Source organism: Opisthorchis viverrini (genome assembly GCF_000715545.1).
Source record: "Opisthorchis viverrini unplaced genomic scaffold opera_v5_284, whole genome shotgun sequence".
Lineage (NCBI taxonomy): Eukaryota > Metazoa > Platyhelminthes > Trematoda > Opisthorchiida > Opisthorchiidae > Opisthorchis > Opisthorchis viverrini.
Genome location: NW_008751943.1, coordinates 606,400 through 625,965, shown reverse-complemented (window position 1 = coordinate 625,965; position 19,566 = coordinate 606,400). Strand labels below are relative to the sequence as shown.

General features: G+C 46.3%; 1 protein-coding gene across 1 annotated transcript in view; it reads left to right on the top strand.

The window, feature by feature from the left end:
* T265_09555 (hypothetical protein) overlaps nt 1-17,666 on the top strand; it is a gene marked incomplete at both ends in the record, with an annotated part of 34,713 nt that extends 17,047 nt beyond the window's left edge. The window contains 6 exons of the mRNA XM_009175661.1: nt 911-1,140; nt 2,736-3,336; nt 4,917-5,672; nt 12,807-12,968; nt 14,522-14,911; nt 16,640-17,666. Coding sequence (XP_009173925.1) covers nt 911-1,140; nt 2,736-3,336; nt 4,917-5,672; nt 12,807-12,968; nt 14,522-14,911; nt 16,640-16,921 — 2,421 coding nt within the window. The remainder of the gene's footprint in view (nt 1-910; nt 1,141-2,735; nt 3,337-4,916; nt 5,673-12,806; nt 12,969-14,521; nt 14,912-16,639) is intronic.
* Between the last annotated feature and the right edge of the window lie 1,900 nt (nt 17,667-19,566).

Here is a 19,566-nt window from a genome sequence, read left to right as displayed (position 1 = left end):
CATTCTTTTTTGTTGCATCATATTCCGTCCACCACTCATTTTCCTCCACCCAGGCACGAAAACAAAACCCTTCTTGGCAAGCGATAACCCGGCATATATGGCGCATGATCCAGCTTGCGGTGTTGTATGCACTCCTTGAATGAAGTCCCTGGTGCTTTACCATAGATCCGTTTCCTGACCACCTCCAGCTATGTTTCTGAGACGTCGGTGGTCAAGGACCTGAATTTGTCCCAGTTCTGGAAGTTCAGCTACTTTCAAACTTCTTACGTAGATGTGCTCAACAAGTGTCGATCAAACGCCATCGTCCTGATGTTTGGCCATGTGTCGCACCGCAAAAGTCTATTTGATAGGCACACCGCCGATTCTTTGGCAGCAGCCTATACCACTGGTCGTTCCGAGATATCGGTAAAGGCCTGAAGGTCAATCACATATGGGGCGAGATGGCCCAAGTGGTTAGAGTGCGAATTTACTGACCGGAAGGTCCGTGGTTCGAATCCGACCTCCGCCACTCGACTTCCCCTGTCTAGGCTTGGGCAACCTGGCAGTATCCCAGCCCTCGTGCTTCCTTCGGGTGGCATGGCAGCTAGGCACCGGAAGGGTGCTACAGCTGAACGCTTTATCTTTTTTTTATCTTGGCCATGAGATCGTACTACAGTGGTGGTTTGTATGCCGTTTTCTCACGACTGATGCCATATGGTTTTTGACTCGATACCTACTTCCGTTTAAGAATGTTCCGTTGACCATTTATCATTTGTTCTATTTATCGTTATGACAACCACCGTCGGCTGTGCACGGCCATTGTGATTACACATACATTGTCCCATCTCATTTTCAAGCCCCTGGGAACGTGGGGATCATATTGCTTGCAAGCTGATTTGCTGAGTTTTCATCCTCGTTTACATTGTTCTAGGTGGAGGAAGCCGCTGTTCGAGACAAAGCTGTTGAATCCCTGCGTAAACTTGCTGTCTTACATAGTTTGGAAGCTATGGAAGAGCATTTCTTCCCTCTTGTCCAGCGTCTGGTGCTGGGAGACTGGTTTACCAGTAGAACGTCCGCGTGTGCTCTCCTAAGTGTCGTCTACCCACGCATTCGTCCCGCAAAACGTCAGATTCTAATGGAGATGTTGAAGAAGCTATCAGAGTAAGCCCCCTTTAGTGGGTTCACTTATGATAAGAGCTTGTGGCTTCACTGGAATGTTTTTGCTTCATTACTTTTATGGGATTTATGAGGTTTTTTCAATGGGTTGTGAGTGTATTTCGTTGATTAAACGATTTCGAACACCTTTTTAGTGCTGGTTGCTTGCTTGTAAGGTCCACTGTTCTGTTCCCTGGAGTAATCGAGCACTAGTGACCCACCAAAAAGAGGTTTGTTTGCAGGGGTGGTTTTCAGTGTGTGATCTGTTTAAGAGCCTAATCGTATATTTTGAATGCATCAGTTCGGAATCGTTTGTACCCATCTCAATCTATCTCCATGACATTTCACTCGTTTACCGTACATTCCATCCTTCACACAAAGTATTTTTTCTGTTTCGCTCTTTCCTCTGTCCAAGAAGACTAAGGAAAGGGACCAACGGGTTCCGGGACTTAACCACTGCCGAGAAGATTCAGTGGGTTCGTGTCGTCTAATTTGATTGTGTTGGCAGCGTACCTCATGAACCAAAGATCACTAAGAACAACGGAATAGTTCACCAATATTTGCAGCAACCAGCATCAACCGACGTTCGTTACATAGGCGCTACTCTGACCTACCCCGACGGCAGTGGCGTCGCCAGGAGCACTTTGAAATTCTAATGCGAGCAGAGTCAATTGTTTTTTGTTCAATATATTGTTCTTCTGAAACGATAATAAGGCAGGCGGAAAAAGCTAACCTGTCTCAGCGTCACAGAAATCTAAAAATGTATTTATAACGTTTCCATTTCAAACCTCTTGATTCTGGAAAAAGTACATCTTTTTCTTGTAAACATCTGTCGTGAGCCAAGTGAGAATACCTTCTGGAGTTATGATCATCGTGCACGATTCGTCCACTTCACTCTTAGGGTGCATAAAAGTGGTTCTCGTTTATGGCATACTGGAATGCTCCATTTCTGTACCTTTAGGTGATCGTATGTCCGTCTTATGCCTGAGCGACCCTTAGTCAATCCGTAAGGTATATTTTGGATGAGTCTACCGTGATCGTTACAGGAACTTGAACCCTTAGTTGCTTAATCGGAGAAGAATCGTCGAGGGACCGTGTAACAGAAAAACGGAAAAAGAAAGAATGAAGAGCAACCAGGATATTGAAGATGAATGTGATTCTGTGAGGTTCCGAACAGATGGGACGATGGATGATGAGAGGTAATAAACCAAGTTGACGTGGCCGTCCAAACTGAGCGAAGATCTGAAGCCCCGATAGAATGACAGTGATATTTTACTGTGTTGCGTGGATTCTCGTCTGCTAATTCATTGGGCTTTCCAGTCTGGGGTTTAGGAGAGGCAAACTACACACTGCCGCAATGGTTTGGGGGTTGATGCTTCCTCAGTGATTTTCAACAAACCATTCTCCTTCATTTATATTGTTTCTGTCTGAACTGGTGCACTTCAGATCCATGGGTTGAACGGCTGCTGACGGGCCGTCAAGTTTTATGGGTTGGTTGCACTTATGCGTTTTCCTTCTGTGTATGGTACGCAGCACAGCGTAATATTCCGAAATCCAATCATGTCAGACTTTCTACCAGTATTTACCATATCTTTTTCCAGAGATGATACACCAATGGTTCGGCGTGGCATTGCTGGTCGTTTGGGTGAACTCGCTTTGGTCATGTGCGGTTCTGTGAAACCTACAGACTCACAATCTGATGACAGTGGCAGTCCCGTAGTCAACGGGACTCATGTCAAGTCTGGAGATACAAGTTCATCCAGCGAGACAGCACCTCCTGATGTTACATCAAACATCAAAGGTGGAAATCGGCAGTCAGTAGATACAGTTGCAGCACTTGGTGGTGATGCTCCTACAGGACAACAACAATCTTTATCAGGTAACCAGGCAACGGGCAGCCGAACTGTGACGGCCGAGCTAGCCTTGGATCCGACGGTTGAGCGAAAGAATATATTGTCTGTGATTGTTCCTGTATTTAGTCGCCTTCTCCTGGATGACCAAGAATCTGTTCGTCTAATGGCTGTGGAGTCCTTTATGGGTCTGGTTCAGGCATTGGGGCCAGCCGACACGGAAGCGAACCTTCTAGATCTTATTGAACAGACTGTGTCCGACAGTGCGTGGCGCGTGCGGTGTATGCTCGCCGAGAAATGTGTTAGCCTGTTTGTACTCCTGTCGCCCCAAGTTGCTCGAAATAGTTTGGTGGTAAGTTTAGCATCGAGGGCTCCACACGGTTCCCTAAATTGTGTTAACAGCTTTACCGAGTTACGTAACCACGAGCAGAGCCATGACAACGAGTCATTTGTTCATTACCATTCATATCTGAGAAGTTCTACCGTTCAGCTGACGGTTATGCTTTATTCATATCACTTTGTTCTCCTGGCAGCAAAATTGTCGGCCCTCTGTCATATCATTGTTAATACCCGTTACCTTCAGCGTAGCTGATGGTCTCTGAGGAAATTTAAACTCGGAAACTGAAACCACTCAAGGTGTGTTCATGATCTCTTCAGGCACGACATAATCGACGGTCTGACATACCACATTCTTTGTTTCCTCTTGTCTGACTGCCATTCCGAGACGTGTTGCACACGGTAGCGTCGGCAAATAACCCCTGTTTCTCCGATGTTTTGTGATGGATTGACGGATAACGTTTTCACTTGTTTCCCACACTGCCTGAAACGTCTTGTCCTTCTACTATATGCTAAGAAAGAATCTTGTTTAAAAGTTTTTCGCTAAGCCGTCCTTGACTAACTACTGAATAAATACCGACACCGGAAGTTGTCAATCTGAATCGATCTTTGTCGTGATTTTCTCTCTTTTGTGGCGGACAAGGACCTTAGTCCTAGTTATACACACTAGGACAAAACCAAACGGCACCGTTACAAAATTTCAGCTGAGCTGTATTTTCCTCTATGTCAGATCAGCTTCCTAGTCACATCCGTCAGGTTTGTAGATAACATACAGTACCTTGTGTACACTACATATCAGCGTACAGGCTTTAGTCGGTCATCCCCTAGACATCGATGCGCCTAGGTTCTGAAACTGCGATCTTCGAACTGATCCTACTGGGCCCATAATTGTACGCCTTATCATCCAATCTGCATAACATGTTGCGGACGGTTGCAGCTCTGTAAGGCAAAACAAGTGATCACAATCTTGGTGCCCATGCTACTTTTGGGCAAGTCTTTCGCACATACGGTCTTTGTGACAGATCTCATCCAGAAGGATTCTTTGGTTTTGACGAGTAACTAAAAGTCAGAGGTGAATAGACCAAAGTTCGCGCTATTTTTATTGGGTCTGTGGAACTTCATGTTGGATGCACAAATTTCGTGTTATTAACCGCTGCCTCACCGGTAGTTTCTGTCACCGTTGTCCTCATTGCATATGGAACCCTTTACCGTGATATTCATCGAAGTGTGCTTGCACGAACATTTGTCAATCCTGGGTAATCCACACGTTTCTCACACAATGAGACTCATTAAATGCACGGCGAAAACTCATTTGCTTGGAAATCAGATCCAAATTTCACACCATACTACCACCTCGTGCCTCACTGGTATTTTCACATGGAACCGGAGCTATTGGGGTAACAGTGTACAATGGGGGTCGTTCCCTGAAGAGCTGAGAAATTCTAACCCACTGTGTTCTTCAGTTTACTACGCAGTGGACATACATGCATGATAGGTGAGCTAATGGACACGCTTTCCAAGTTAGGTTGCATTGAACGGTCACATTTTTGGAAGTAGCGTAACGTTCCATTACATCTTTCTTGTCGCTTCTTGCAGCCCCTCTTCATTGGTCTCTTGCGCGACCAAGAGGCGGAAGTTCGAGCGGTTGCTGCCAGTAAAATAAAGTCATTTGCGCGCTGTCTCCTTGGACTTTCGCCTGTCGATCCGAATGCGCCCAACCCATCCAATCCGGTGGAACAGCTGGATGCGTCAACGGACTTGACAAAATCCAGCGAGGCCCCTGCACAAGTTACTCGGATTCACATTGACAGTGATGTTGATATGGAGAAGATGGCGGTTGTGGCAGCGGCCGACGAGACAGTCATGACCAAGTTATTACCAGCTATCAGAACCCTAGCGGATGACTCAAATTCCCACGTTCGGTCTGCTCTGTCCAGTGCTATCCTGGGACTTGCACCGTTAATCGGTCGGAATTTGACAGTAGAGCATTTACTACCCATTCTGCTAACCTATCTGAAAGATGACAGTCCAGATGTTCGATTCAACTTGATATCTAATTTGGAGCAATTGAATTGTGTGATTGGCTTGGATCACGTTTCGAGCAGTCTGCTTCCATCGGTGATTCAGTTGGCCGAGGACCCCAAATGGCGAGTTCGTCTAGTCCTAATTGAGTACATGCCTTCGCTGGCTGATCAGTTGGGTGTACATATGTTCAACGGACAGTTGACAGAAATTTGTCTGGCCTGGCTGGTAGACGAGGTTTGTGCGATTCGCGAAGCTGCAGTGGAGAATCTCGTGAAACTGGGTGTCAAATTTGGATCAGAATGGATGAATCAGACATTTGTGCCTCAGGTAAGCGAGTCGAAGCACCCGTGATCCTCCACACCTCGGTACCAGCTAGAGTTGCACTTTTAGAAACAGTTTTCGGGTGTAGATTTAAAACTGCAATTAGGAAATTCATTCTCACAGTCTTTTTCATTTGAGCACTCTTGGGTTAGCACCGTAGTAAGTCACAACGCGACTGTGTACCGTGTCTGTGAGGCACCAACCCTGTAAAAAATGTCAATTTAAAAGGACTTACTGTACGTCATACTTTATAAAGATTAGGTGTCAGCTACTCGTTGAATACTTTGGATGATGCAGTGCGAGTTTCTAACCGATAGGTTCGGCCGCCAAAATGCGTTGATTTCTTTTGGCAGCATTCTGGCCCTTACACCACCCACAAGTGATTGTGTTCGCCGAAAGCCAAACATATTCTTTTGGTGTCATCTTGCGGGGGCGAAATGGACAAAGTTGTTAGAGCGCGAATTTACTAAGTCTGTGGAAAGTCTGTGGTTCGAACCCGACCTGTGCCTCTCGACTTTCTTTTCCTAGGCCTGGGAGACCTGGCAGTGTCCCAGCCCTCGTGCCTCCGTTGTCATCTTGTGTAGTGGCTTACCTCCTCTAATTGGTTTGTAACACTTTGAGGAACCTAACATGTGGGATCTATTAGGTAAATCTCGCGGTTTCTTGAGCTTATGAAAACTTTGCATGCGCATCGCCGAGTTTTCTGAATATTCTGCGGGGGGCTGATTCACACTGTTCTATGCTTCGGATGGTTGCATCATCTGGGTTGTGCTCCTGGTGTATGAACTGGTTACTTCCTCGGACCACTGATTGTTGTAGATGCTTAACATGTGCACAATGACGGCAGTCGTTCATCGACCAAGGTAAGGTGCTGAATGCGGCGAGATTAGAGAGGTGAACATAACTGTCTGGATGTTCTACAACCAGTTTTCAGAATTTAAAGGTTCGGCCTGTCTGGAGGCGTGGGCGGTCATTTGGATTGACAACCAGGGTTGCACAGAGGCCAATTTCACTTCTGGCATCACCGTGTTTGTGTTTCTTAGGTAACGTTCCACCAGACCTGGATGTACATTCTGTCAATATACTTTTCTCGCTAACATACGTGTCCAACTGTACAGTTCTTTGGTGAAAAGTTCCAGAGCGCTAGACAGTATTGTACCTCAATCGGACTGACGACTGTCCGTTCATTAATACCATGAATACTTAGGAAGGTATCCTCGATTGTAAGAAATTGCTTAAAGACTTAGGTACTCACTACTGAATAACAAGTGCCGGATCCATGCTTGGCCCGGGTTTGGAAACCCAGCAGAAGCGCCTGTCTACGCCGCATCCGAATCATACTTTATCAATACTTTTTTACGTGTAAGAATTACAACCTTATGATCGGAACATTCATACGACTGGGTAAGCATACTTCCTTATTACCCGCATCTGAATTTTGTCAGCTGAGGAGCAATTCTTGTAATACGTGAGCTTTGGTGTAAACAATAACTCATCGTCATGTGAAACTGATTGAATACCGTTCAGTTGACACGCGATGAGCGATTGATTCCAAAACCTAGTCGTTCCGGCTCAGTGATTATCAGCGTAATCGGAAATAACTTAGTTTTGTCTATCCTGATACGAAAACTGACCTGGTTTCGAGTTCACGTTTTTAGCCCTCATACCGCTGGGAATACTTTTCGGGTGGTTTTTAGTAGTAATACCAATAGTAGTGACAAGAATAATACATGGTCAAAATCGGAGCACTGTGATCGGGAGTGAGATGCTGGAATCCCGGGTTACGAACTAGATGGTTCTCGAAATGCTCAACGTGATCCGATGGTCTAGCGAAAGATGAAATTTCCATCAGGATTGGGAAGGCAGAGAAGCTTTTGTGGACCTACGTCACTTTTGGCGTAGGCTTGACATCAGCTTATCCGTCAAGGGTCGTGTTGGCGGTCGAGAAATCAAAAGTCGTTCAGCTGTAGCACCCTTTCGGTGCCTAGCTGCCATACCACCCGAAGGAAGCACGAGGGCTGGGATACTGCCAGGTTTCCCAAACCCAGGCAGGGGATGTCGAGATGCAGAGGTCGAGTTCGTACCACGAAGCTCCCGGTCAGTAAATTCGCGCTGTAACCACTTGGGCCATCTCACCCACCTCCTCTCATACAGTGCAGTACTGCAGTGCAATCCATATTGCTATACGGATCAGAAACCTGGTCGGTGCGCGCCGAGGACGTCAAAATATTTTCAACATTTGAGCATCGGTGTTGTCGGAGCATTGCTCGAGTTTGGTGGGAACATCGGATCAGGAATGTGGAAATACGCCGAATGGCATTCAGGCGAAATAATTCACCCAACATAGGTGGACTTATCACGCTGTATAGGTTACGCTGGCTTGGCTACGTGCTCCATATGTCAGTCAACCGACTTCCTCGTAGGGTTCTTTTTGCAGGACCACGGTTAAGGTGGAAATGAGCCTGGGGAGGTCAAAAAATGACTCGACAGCGACGTATATCAGCCATTACCAGTAAACTCCTCTGCGCTGGTCATTGCCATCTCTCTGGATAGGGACCCCGAGACCGACTACGATTTCGACATTGTCAGACACGTCCAAGTCCCGCCCTCAATGGCGCTCGTGCACCCGACCTATTGCCTTCAATGCAAGGCTTCCTTCCCAATCCCCCATTTTAACGGTCCTCTGACAGTCCTGTATTTACTCACCAATTTATCAGATCCCGTCTCCAGTGCATAGCTACCTACTCTACTTCCCCAAATCATCGATGGAAGAAATTGTGGCAGCTACAACCACTGTACGAAAAGTACGTAGTCCTTACGGCTGTTGATGATGGTGATGATGATGATACATCTTTTTGGACGAAGAATTATTTCAGTGCCGGTAGTCTGTATCAGGTGTCCGGTTAAGTGTACATTGACCTTGAGCCGTGCATAATTTACAAGACGCTTTCTGTTACTACGTTCTTGCTAAGTGGGTTTGCAGCAACCTGTCGGAACTAGTGATTTTCGGAAGTACAAATGGATGACATAACGACCTCGGATTAGTCTCGAACCATTCAGCAGTCTTCTGGAACTTGTCTGTGGATACCTTTGTGTTACCAATTTTGTGACTGTCACGTGCGTGGTCAGTGCCAATCTTCGCATCCGGTCTAAATTAGTGCACCTGGTTTGGCGAACAAGCCGTAGGTGATAGCGGAGATTTGCTGTCGTTGACACTACTGTCCAGGTTTCGTCTAAATTGCCTCTTCGTAATCAAATCGACTTTAGTGACCTCGTTGCTTCAATCCCGAGTCGTACTCCTTCAATTGAGATTTCATCCCAGAGGAGAAGATTAATGCTGCAAAACTGAGAAACATCACACAACAGTTTCATTCCTGTCAAAGATATTCAGTGGTGTGTTTCACGTATGTTTGAGGGCGAGACGGGCCAAGTGGTTAGAGCGCGAATTTACTGACCGGAAGGTCCTTGGTTCGAACCCGACCTTTGCCTCTCGACTTTCACTGTCTAGGCTTGGGCAACCTGACAGTATCCCAGCCCTCGTGCCCCTTTCGTGTGTCATGGCAGCTCGGCATCAAAAGGGTACTACAGCTGAACGGAAAAAAGTTTGAGGGGCTTCGATTCCCATACTTCCCTTTAGCAGTGGAACAGCGTGCTGCACCAGCTCTGATGAAACCTCAGAATAAATCGGGATCTACAGTTGTGAGACCACTGCTTCACAACAGTGGCCAAGCAGACCAGGAAGCAACAACTGCATGAAAATCAAACAGCCAGATAGCTCGTAGCCACCTAAAATGCGAACAGTGAAAATGCGCAACGAGCAGCCGAAACAGAGGAGTTGCCACCAAATCCCGAACGGTAACGATCGACCTGCAGGAACTGAGCTATGATCGTTGGCTTGTTAGCTGAGCTGGGCAATTTGATTGCAAACGTTTCATCACCAATCGAGGTGACATCACCCGTGTTTTATTGGGGAGCGTAGTGTTGCGTAGCGGTGGGTTAGTGATGAAACGTTGCAGTTCAGATTGCCCAGTTCAGCGAACAAACCAACGACTATCTACACCACCTGAGCTACCGACATTTTCCTCTGTAGAGAACTGAGCTGTGCACAGAAACGCATATCCAACTCCTCCTTGACACATCGGTTCAGCGATCATATGTCCGCTCAAACTAACCTGAAAGGAGGAAGGAAGGAAGGAAGTAGTTCCTTGTTTCGGTGGACACTTTGCACATTCGAAGTGTGAATTTCTACCTCAGCACTTCCCACTTTGTGCTGCTTCATAGCTTCAGCTTGAGAAACTTTAGCTTGTTTATAGCTAGCTGCATAAGTCGTGCCTGCACTGTGACTGCAAGAATCGATAAACCCATCGTCAAACCGTGTGCAATATTTGTCAGCTTGCTTCATCGTTGGCCGCGCAATCAAATAGCACTGAGGCAAAAGGGTGTGTCTACAAAATGACTGTGTGGAACATGGTCTGCTCATAGAGGGTCATGGCGTGGCTCAAGTACAACACATCAGTTGAGCTAACTCATCATAGAAATCCTCTTGCATCTTTTGTACCTCCATGTAGGGGAATCTTCTTGTTATTCAGTTTGAAGTAGTAAGCTTTTTGGTTTTGAATGGAGACCAAAGAAGGTGGTTCATGCCACGCAACAGCCAATTCTTGTTTACATATTTTCTCCAACTCAGTTTTTGGTGCATTTATTGTTTAATAAAGAGAGAAAGTAGAGATGAAACTCAAACCTTTCGACAAAATCTCACGTGGGACGGTCACGGACAAGACTCCTGCACATTCGAACAAAACGGTATTTATCGTTTCAGAAGGGCTTTTTTCTGATTGATTAAAAACAAGTTTGCGTACCTAATAATCGTTCTACAGTAAAACGATCGATCCAGGTTCTCTATGAACCTTCCCCATGCCACGATAGAAAGCTTTGACTAGACTTTGTCTAAGAAGTCACTACGCCCTCAGTCTGGGTCGATGATACCCGTGTACTCCAGGGATTTTGCCACATACAGGGAGAGTCAGATGGAACTATGCCGGGTAGGTGCGTTGAGGACACTCCCGCCCCGTCATGGCCACCAATCCTGCTTCACCTAATTTCTTTTATGGTCACTTTCCTCGCCAGCTAATGTGTGAGCTGAGCTGAAGAAAACCGGCTTGTTTCCGGTTGGTCACTATGATGCAGATAACATCCAGTCACGTGGATAACGCAAAAGATGTGTGTCGTTTGTGGCTTACTGTGCAGTGGCATTAGTCTCAACTGCCCGATGCTTGTCTCCGACAAACTGGCGATATCCTCGTCGTGCCTGTGAAAAATAGAGCACTGTGGACTTCGAGACTTCGAACAGATGTCAGGCTCCTACAGAAAAAGGCGTCACTCCATACGCAGACTCATTCTATCGTCATAGTGATAACAGAACAGGAGCTACATTCTGGATGATATCAGTCATTCAGCTTCTGTTAAACCGCGAAGTCTAATTTCGGATGCTTCAGCGAAGTAGTTTACATAAATTGTCTTTCACGAGAGGTCTTTCGGGGTTAGTGCAAGACAATCACGCACCTCTAGTGACTTCACCGACCTCGGAGATTCACGACACAGATGCGAATTGAGCGATTGAACTTTTGTTATGAGTGTCCCCCCAATCACTTTGCAAAATGCAGCCCATTAAGGAACTGTCTTCAGCCTTTTGAAGCACGTACAACGCCTTCATGCCATTTCTTCGGAATGGAGCTGCTGAACATTTCGTTAAAAAACAACAGTTTTTCTCTTCCTTCCCCTATGCCACACTACTATTCAGCTGTTTCGTTGCAGTGCATTTGACCGCACTCAAAAGCAGTTCAGTAGAAGTCTGAAATTGGAAATGTTTATCTACCTGAACGATGTGCTTTCGCTCGAACTGTTCACACTAGAAACAGTTTGAAGTCCAAGGGGAGAATCTCCAGCTACGTGTACAACCGGAACTACAAACTACAATTCTCCGAGAACCTTCCCACATAACACTTGGGGTTTCTGAACCTGGTGGACCCGGTGCTTCTGGAGAAACTTCACTTTTGACACGCCCATAGGACTTGCGGTTCTTTTTTACTTCCAAGGTCTTTTCGTGGCTTGGAGTTGCATCCTTCAGTTTCTCGCCTCACCTGTGTTCGTGTCGTTGTCGGTTCTATTAAATCCGGTACTTCACTAGGGCCAGATGGCCGAAGTGGTTAGAGCGCAGATTTACGACCACAAGGGTCCGTGGTTCGAACCCGACCTCTGCCGCATCTCGACTTCCCCTGTCTAGGCTTGGGTAACCTGCCAGTATCTCAGCCCTCGTGCTTGCTTCGGGTGGCATGGCAGTTAGGCATCGAAAGGGTGCTACACCCGAAAGAAATAAAGAAAGCGTTCAGCTGTAGCACTCTTCCGGTGCCTAGCTGCCATGCCACCCGAAGGAAGCACGAGGGCTGGGATACTGCCAGGTTGCCCAAGCCTACACAGTGTAAGTCGAGTGGCGGTGGTCAGATTCGAACCACGGACCTTCCGGTCAGTAAATTCGCGCTGTAACCACTTGGGCCGTCTCCCTACAGCCGAACGGTACTTCACTACACAGTTGTACAGGTCTGTGTTCACTAGGGGCAAGAAGCATAGACAGTCGTTGTTATCATTTTGCAGTGAATCGTCAGACAACGTACGTCGCCAATCTTTGACGGGATCATAATCATAACTCGAAGCTAAAATGGTCCATTCAGGCATGTTTTGCACCAAGTTTTTTCATGGCTTGTCGATAAAGTGCAAACCACGAAACGTGAGATGTGATTCGAATCTTACTCAGCTTTTTCAACTGCTTCTCGCTAGCTCTGTAGCAGCTGTTCACCGAAAATGTGTCACATCTTTGGAAACGAATTTCGCGTCATCGTTTTGTGACTACTGTTCTTATCTCGACGTCTTGGCAACCAAGAAACCCCTGGTCAGAAACTTGGTGTCTAACTTACTTTAGTTGTTATTCGCACCCGTCTTTTTGTTTTTAGATGGTGATATTGACCTTGGTTTAACTTCTAATTGCCTGGTCACTTGATGACCGTAGGTAGGGAGCACCCAGCATAACTGTTAACCTATTTTCAAACTGGCTGACCACCCGCTTCCGTGCATCATCGTTCCTAGGTTGCGACACTAGCCACAGCTGAAAACTACCTGCACCGCATGATTTGCCTGCAGAGCGTGATTCGGCTCAGCGATATTGTCGGTCCTGCAGTGTGTAAACAGCATTTGCTCCCAGTCGTCTTGTCCATGCAGGCGGACAATGTACCAAACGTGCGGATCAAGGTTAGTGTGTTTGTGTCTGTCTGCGGCCTTTGTTGTGTTTTGTTTTAGAAAACGGCCTAGGATGACTCGTCTTCCGCGTGAGGTCACTCGCTAACTGTCTGACAGCGCTTACCGCGTGACGCACCACACTCCACGAGGGATACATATTGACACAACACCGACTGGCCTGATTTGTTGTGCATTCCTGTGAAATTCCATATCGAACCGTATTGTTCTGTGGTTTTGATATTCTCTGAATTCCGTTCAGATTTGCTGCTGTGTGAGAGTGGAGGCTACACAGTGAATAGGTTCCATGTTTTTACACGCAACTCACTCCAGGGGTTGAAGGAGTTGGCTTCATCCAAGTTTTGGACTATGAAGTTGTTCGAAGTTTGGAAGGAATGCGATTACTTTATTAATCGTGATGCACAGTATCAGCTGATCAATCTTGTGATCACGCAGATTACAGCCCCCATGTGGATTGCAATCAGTCAACTAAACCAACAGACTTGGATTCGACGTTTCCCAAAATAGAGTGGCCCATCTTAGGAACCGAAAGCCCCATAAACGAGAGATGTCCCTTTTTCATAGGCTATGTGGATATCTATCCAGCCGCCTAATGAAGATCAACGCATTTATCCCAAGACCCTTGGAAATGGCGAGGCGTAAACTGTTACCTTTAAAATGCCCAAACAAATATTTTTACCCCTCAACGAGTTGGACGTTTTGTAGCCCGACAACGGTTTGGTAACTTCATGTTGAGTCGCAAGTTGGCGTCTTATAACTCCTATTCCTTTCGAACAGCTGTTAAGTTCAACTAATGTTGAACGCGTCCCTTCGAGAACTCCTCCGCCCTTTAGCATAGTACTAATTCCTAGTGTCCTCTAGATTGTTCGGTTCATCTTGGTTCACCGCCTTCTGCAAAAATGTGCCACAAACGCCCCCTTGTTTCGGAAGTCGTCCCAGAATAACCATTTGTTGGTCCGTCTAGTTTGTTTCTTCCGTTGATTCCACTTATTGCATCTACCTTTTATCCAACTCAACTCTAATTTTCCGATAGTGCGTGACCACCTACTCTCTAAACAGCCAGTTGTGGATCTGAAATTCACTGACTCGTACCTGCTTGTATTCTCCTGTATTAATGAATCACTGAATTCGATCGAATAGCTTGTCATCCAAAGAGGGAAACGGAACTGTTTATAGACTCCTTTCACTGTGATCCTCCATTTACATCCACTTTTATGCTGCTATGTTGAGTCAGGATGAGTCGGTTATGAACAGCTCACATGTATTTATTGCACTCGGCCCACTTTTATTTACATTTACCTTTCCTGCTCCTTCGGAGTGAGACGAACGCTGGAGGGTCTCCGAAACCCCGGTGTTCAAATAGCCTGTGAAGAAAACCTTGTCGATCTGGAATATGCAGGCGACATCGTTCTCATGTTCGAAGAGGAGGAAAAGGCACAAGTATTCTTGGATGAACTGACCAAAGTCATCCCGTCCTTTGGTATGCACTTTGCACCCACAAAGTGTAAGGTCATACTTGTGGACTGAACACGCCACTTACAATCCAGCGAGAGGTACTGGAAGTTGTGGAGCGTTTTACGTATCTTGGAAGTTGTATTAGTTCTGATTGTAGTGTGACAGATGAGGTGAATGCACGAATCTGCAAGGCTCGGGCCGCGTTTGCTAACTTGAGACACCTATGGTATCAGAATGGTTTATCACTGAATCTGAAGGGACGTGTGTATCAAGCTACAGTACGAGCTGTTTTGTTGTATGGCCGTGAGACTTGGCCTATTCGAGCAGCGGAACTGAGACGTGTTCAGGTGTTCGACAATCGTTGTCTCAGAACCATAGCTCGTGTGCGTTGGTATCGGCGAATCCGTAACGAGGTAGTTAGAAAGCGCGTTTTCGGTTGTGTAACGGGTACTTCCATTGAAGAATGTGTCCAGCACCAGAAGGTGCGTTGTTTGGGACACGTGTTACGTATGCCGAACCATCGTTTGCCGAAGAGAGTACTGTTTTCCATGCCCAACTCAGAGTGGCGTAAATAGAGAGGTGGCCAACCCTTGACTTGGCAGAGGAGTATGAATGAGATCACGGAACGCTTGGGTGCTGTCAGTGCTACTCGCCTTCCAGGATGGGGACCGCGTGATCCTCACTGTGCCTGGTTGGAGACACTACATGATATGGCTGCCAACCGATGTCAGTGGCCTTCTTGTTGCCAGTTTCTATCCAGATTGCCTGAGTGAATGTGTGGAGGTGTAGGCACCTCGGAATGATTGTGGTAAGTTAGCGCTAAGTCCCTTTCCCGTCCACCTTTACTCTTTTCTTTACAATAAGGCTTTCAAATAAATCATGGTTGTACGGCAGTGAAGCATCAGTGTTGAACACTGATATCATACTGTCGATGATGATGATGATGAGAGTGGAATTTTCTTTCATTGGATACATCAGACTTACCAAATACTTCATCAAACTGGTGAATTTCAAGTCCCGCGTATGGGATTGGCAACTTTGCCACCGTGTTTCTTGAAAGCTGAATTTTTATCAGCTGTCGAGCTGCATCTACAACGCATTGAGAGCGTCTAGTCGGCAGTTTTGTTATGTCGAAAGTTTAGCGTTCTACTGCGATACTTAAAATTCATGCTTGCTGACCAACCATCGGATTCAGCAGGCACCTTATCGCTCGGACACATGGTACAACAACCATGCTCTCAATGCGTTGCAAATGCAGCTCGACAGCTGACAAAAAGTTGTGTATGTCGCTCGGACATTGGTATAAATCTTGGTAGTCGCAAAATTACTCCTCAAATCAAAATGGCGGGGTAGCTCATCATCATTGGACATTCATGTCGCCGGTGTGGCGTCATTTTGGTACGGTCTGGATATTCACCGCCGCCGTGTGCTTCATACAGCTCTGTGGATTAGGCAAACGGTCGCAGAATATATATGAAATGCTGTGTTTGTTTTGGTAACTCCGAAGTATCGCTCGGGTCTGGTGGGAATACTGGATTAACAATACGGTTGTACGCCAAACGATGTCTCGATAGGACTCCTGCAATAGACGAGCTAATCACATAACATTGTCGGTATGTACCCCATGTCAGCCGGCCATGTACCCCGCGTAGCACGTTTTACCTAGCGATTGGTGGAATGGGTGAACAATCTGTGACTTGGAAGCGGAGTACGAAAACCCTATCCAACAACCTCGTTTGGGTCGAACTGGATGCAGAGTTCGGGCCGAGACAAACGAATGCTCAGTGGTCCGAACGACATTGTTACTTGATAGGCGACAAACGTTGCGAGTAAGAAACATCTCAACTTTTAACAAACCTCACAAACGAGAGATTCACCCGGGTTACAGGTGTGTCTCTCTCAAAACCAAATTGGTCTGCAAATGAGTGTAGTTCGCTAACCTGCGACTTTGTTACATACATAAGATGTGGATATCTTGAGCAATGGAAAAATACTATTCTCGACTCACTGTCATTGAATGTGTTTTATTATCTAAAATAGCGGTTCTGATGTTCAGTTCAGACTTCGCGGATACTAGTAAGCTTTCAGTGACTTGACCCGTTTCAGATTTATAGTTGGTATAGGTCTCGCGTTCTCCGAGCTGTTCGATTGTTGATTTATTAGTTTCAGGCGATGCGCTTAATGCAAATTTGCCTTTTTAACCGTTGCAGGTTGCTCAATCCCTCGAAAAACTGGGTGTTCAGCTAGACCCTAAGGATGTCGAAGGCGAAATCCAAACTTGTCTGCGTCGTCTCGCTGAGGACCCTGATCGGGACGTTAGATTCTACACAGAGGAAGCTATGGAAACCTTGCATCTGTGCCCGGAATCCGGGAAGCAAGCGTGCGCAGACGCTCTGCGCACACCATCCGAACTGGTCAGAAGTGAACTGCCTGGTGAGGAACCTGCTATATTGACTGATACACTTGCTGCGGACCACCCAGTTGCAGAATAATGGATATCTTCGGGGGACTTGTCAAACGGATTCATAATACTCCCGGTAGACACTCCGATTCGGTCAGTTTTGTGGATCCCTCATTTCGTTCCAACCTCCGTTTACAGAACTTTTGTATATGCTTTCCGCTCTATGTGCCGATCACATGAACAGTCACTACACATCTTGTTTTCACTGACCGACAGACAGCCGACCACTCCGTTCTGGACGGAATCTGAATACATCTGAATACAGTTTTTTCTACTTCTCCAAAGACATTTGTGTTTGGTTGCCCACACTTTGGTTACTCGTTTTTCGATGCACAAATCTCCGAAGTCAGCTGGTCTACCCGCACCGCGCTATGCTCCATAATCTCTTTTCCTGTATACACCTAAACCACACTCACATCAACTTCGATCTGAACTGTTTTCACACTAGGCGGACTTTTGGCAGTTTGTATTGTCTTCGCTTCTTGTTTTCTGCGGTGATTTAAGAGAAAGAACGCTTTCCTTCAGTGTAGCGTTTCAGTGCCAACTCCGTCGCCCATGATTGTTACGTACATCTGTTCGTTGGTTTGTATCATTGCCTCTTCTAGGATGTAAATGGTAGGAGTCACTTGTCCTTAGGCATCTAATGGGAACCAACATGAGATCCTTGACTGGTGTCTAAATGTATATGCATGTAGTGGTGTTTTGGAGTTTGACTGACGTCTTGTTCCTCTCCTGTCTGCTACAATTGCACGTGAATCTCGAACTGAAGCAATAATGAGCCATACAGTTAAAACTTCATATTTACTATTGTGTGACTAACAATGGCATTGATCTAATGACATGTGCGAAGTCCATAAAGTTGTTGTGTGTGTGGGTAGTTTATCAGGTGGTAGTGATCTTTTCACTGGGTTTGCAAACGTTTCGTCACCAATCGAAGGGATGTCGTCATCGCGTGGTTGGTTGTGTATCTCTCCTTTTCTTGCCTGTAGTTGTATGGTTTTTAGTGTACCCCTGGCCCCCAGCTTGCTTGCTTGTTTGAAAGTCGTCTTGCTCGTACTTTGTTTGTGTCATCCGTGATCTGTGTTGTGTTGTGGTTTGTATCACTTGCGTTTGATTGGTTCATCAGTTACCACTAAGTAACCCTTTGTTTTGGTTGACTCATCCAAGAAAGACAGACCAGAACATAACACAGATAGCAAAATCCGCAATTATGGTAACTTTCAAACAGCCAAGCAGGTTGGAGGTCTGAAAGCAGCACCCAACTGCGCGCTGAAGTCGTTTACCCAAATGGAGACGAAACAACCGCCGATCTCGGCGGTGTCGATCAACCGACACATGACCAACATCCAGTCAGGGCACTCGTGTAATCCGGCACGTTGATGTGTGCTCTGTTCATCCAATATTGATCACTTCAATGATGTTCCGATCCAGCCTTCTTAGTTCTAATCAGTTTTTTTTCAAGAATGGTGTGGCTTAGGCTGTCGTAGTATGTTCCTCCGTAATTTATTCATATGCCCTCCTAACCTATAAGTTGACTGGTGCTGCGCAATAGTCTATACAGTAAACGGTGTAATTAGGGTCACATGGCTGCCCCTTCTACCAAACTTCGTTAAAAAGGACGAGTTTTTGTGCAAAAAAATCGCCAATGAACTATAATATCTCGCAATTGATCACTTCCAGTTATGAGTTTAAAATAGCTGTCCGGATTATGTTGAAGTTTCCCAATCCGGTAGGATTTAATACGTGAGATGTTCAAATCGGGAATAAGAAAACGTCAGCACACATGAGTGGCTTGCACTTGTTCACAGATATCAATCAATCAATCTATCTACCTGCTATAAACCGTGCGCTATAGGCACATTGATTCCAGCCGCTACAGTTTCGATCACCGGAAAACGGGAAAGTGGGATACAAGCCTTGGAGGCGAAGGCATGCTCAGTTTGTTCGAAAATTGGGTAGCTACCTAGACTGCCTGCAAGAGTACTGGTGAAAAGGCCCCGAAGGAACAGGTCATGACTAAGACCGCGCACCAAAAATGCACCAGCCACCGGTGGTTTGAAGAAACCACACCGCTACAGGACTAAGACCGTCGCCGTCGGTGAGATCCGCTGTTACCAGAAGTCCCGCGACCTGTTCATCCGCCAACTGCCCTCCCAGCGCCTCGTGAGGGAATTCACCCAAGACTTCAAGGCCGACCTCATAATCCAGAGCTCAGTTGTCTCTGCTCTACAGGAAGACAGTGATGCCTACTTGGTTAGTTTGTTTGAGGACGCTAACTTGTGTGTTATATTCACGCCAAGCGGGTCGCCATCATGCCCAAGGGCATCCAGCTCGCACGCCGCATCCGTGGTATTCACGTGTTCACTTGCAAGTTCAAAATCTACCAAGGGCCCGATGCGGCCCCAAACGCATCTGCTGTGCGCGATGGTATCATGAGCGAGACATGTATATCCTTGCACTCCCAAGCTTAACAGGTCAGACTACTGAGTCACTGGATCCTGTCAGAGTTCCTCGAGAAAACCTTGCCACTCATTGTCTTGTGGGACAAACTTTTAAGTGAAAGGCTCAAGATTGGCTACTTCAAACTAACTAACCACCCTTCTCGGTTTGGGTAACCGCGAAGTATCAATCACGTCCTACAGCTCTTCGTTTACTGTCTCTCACCCACACTCCTTA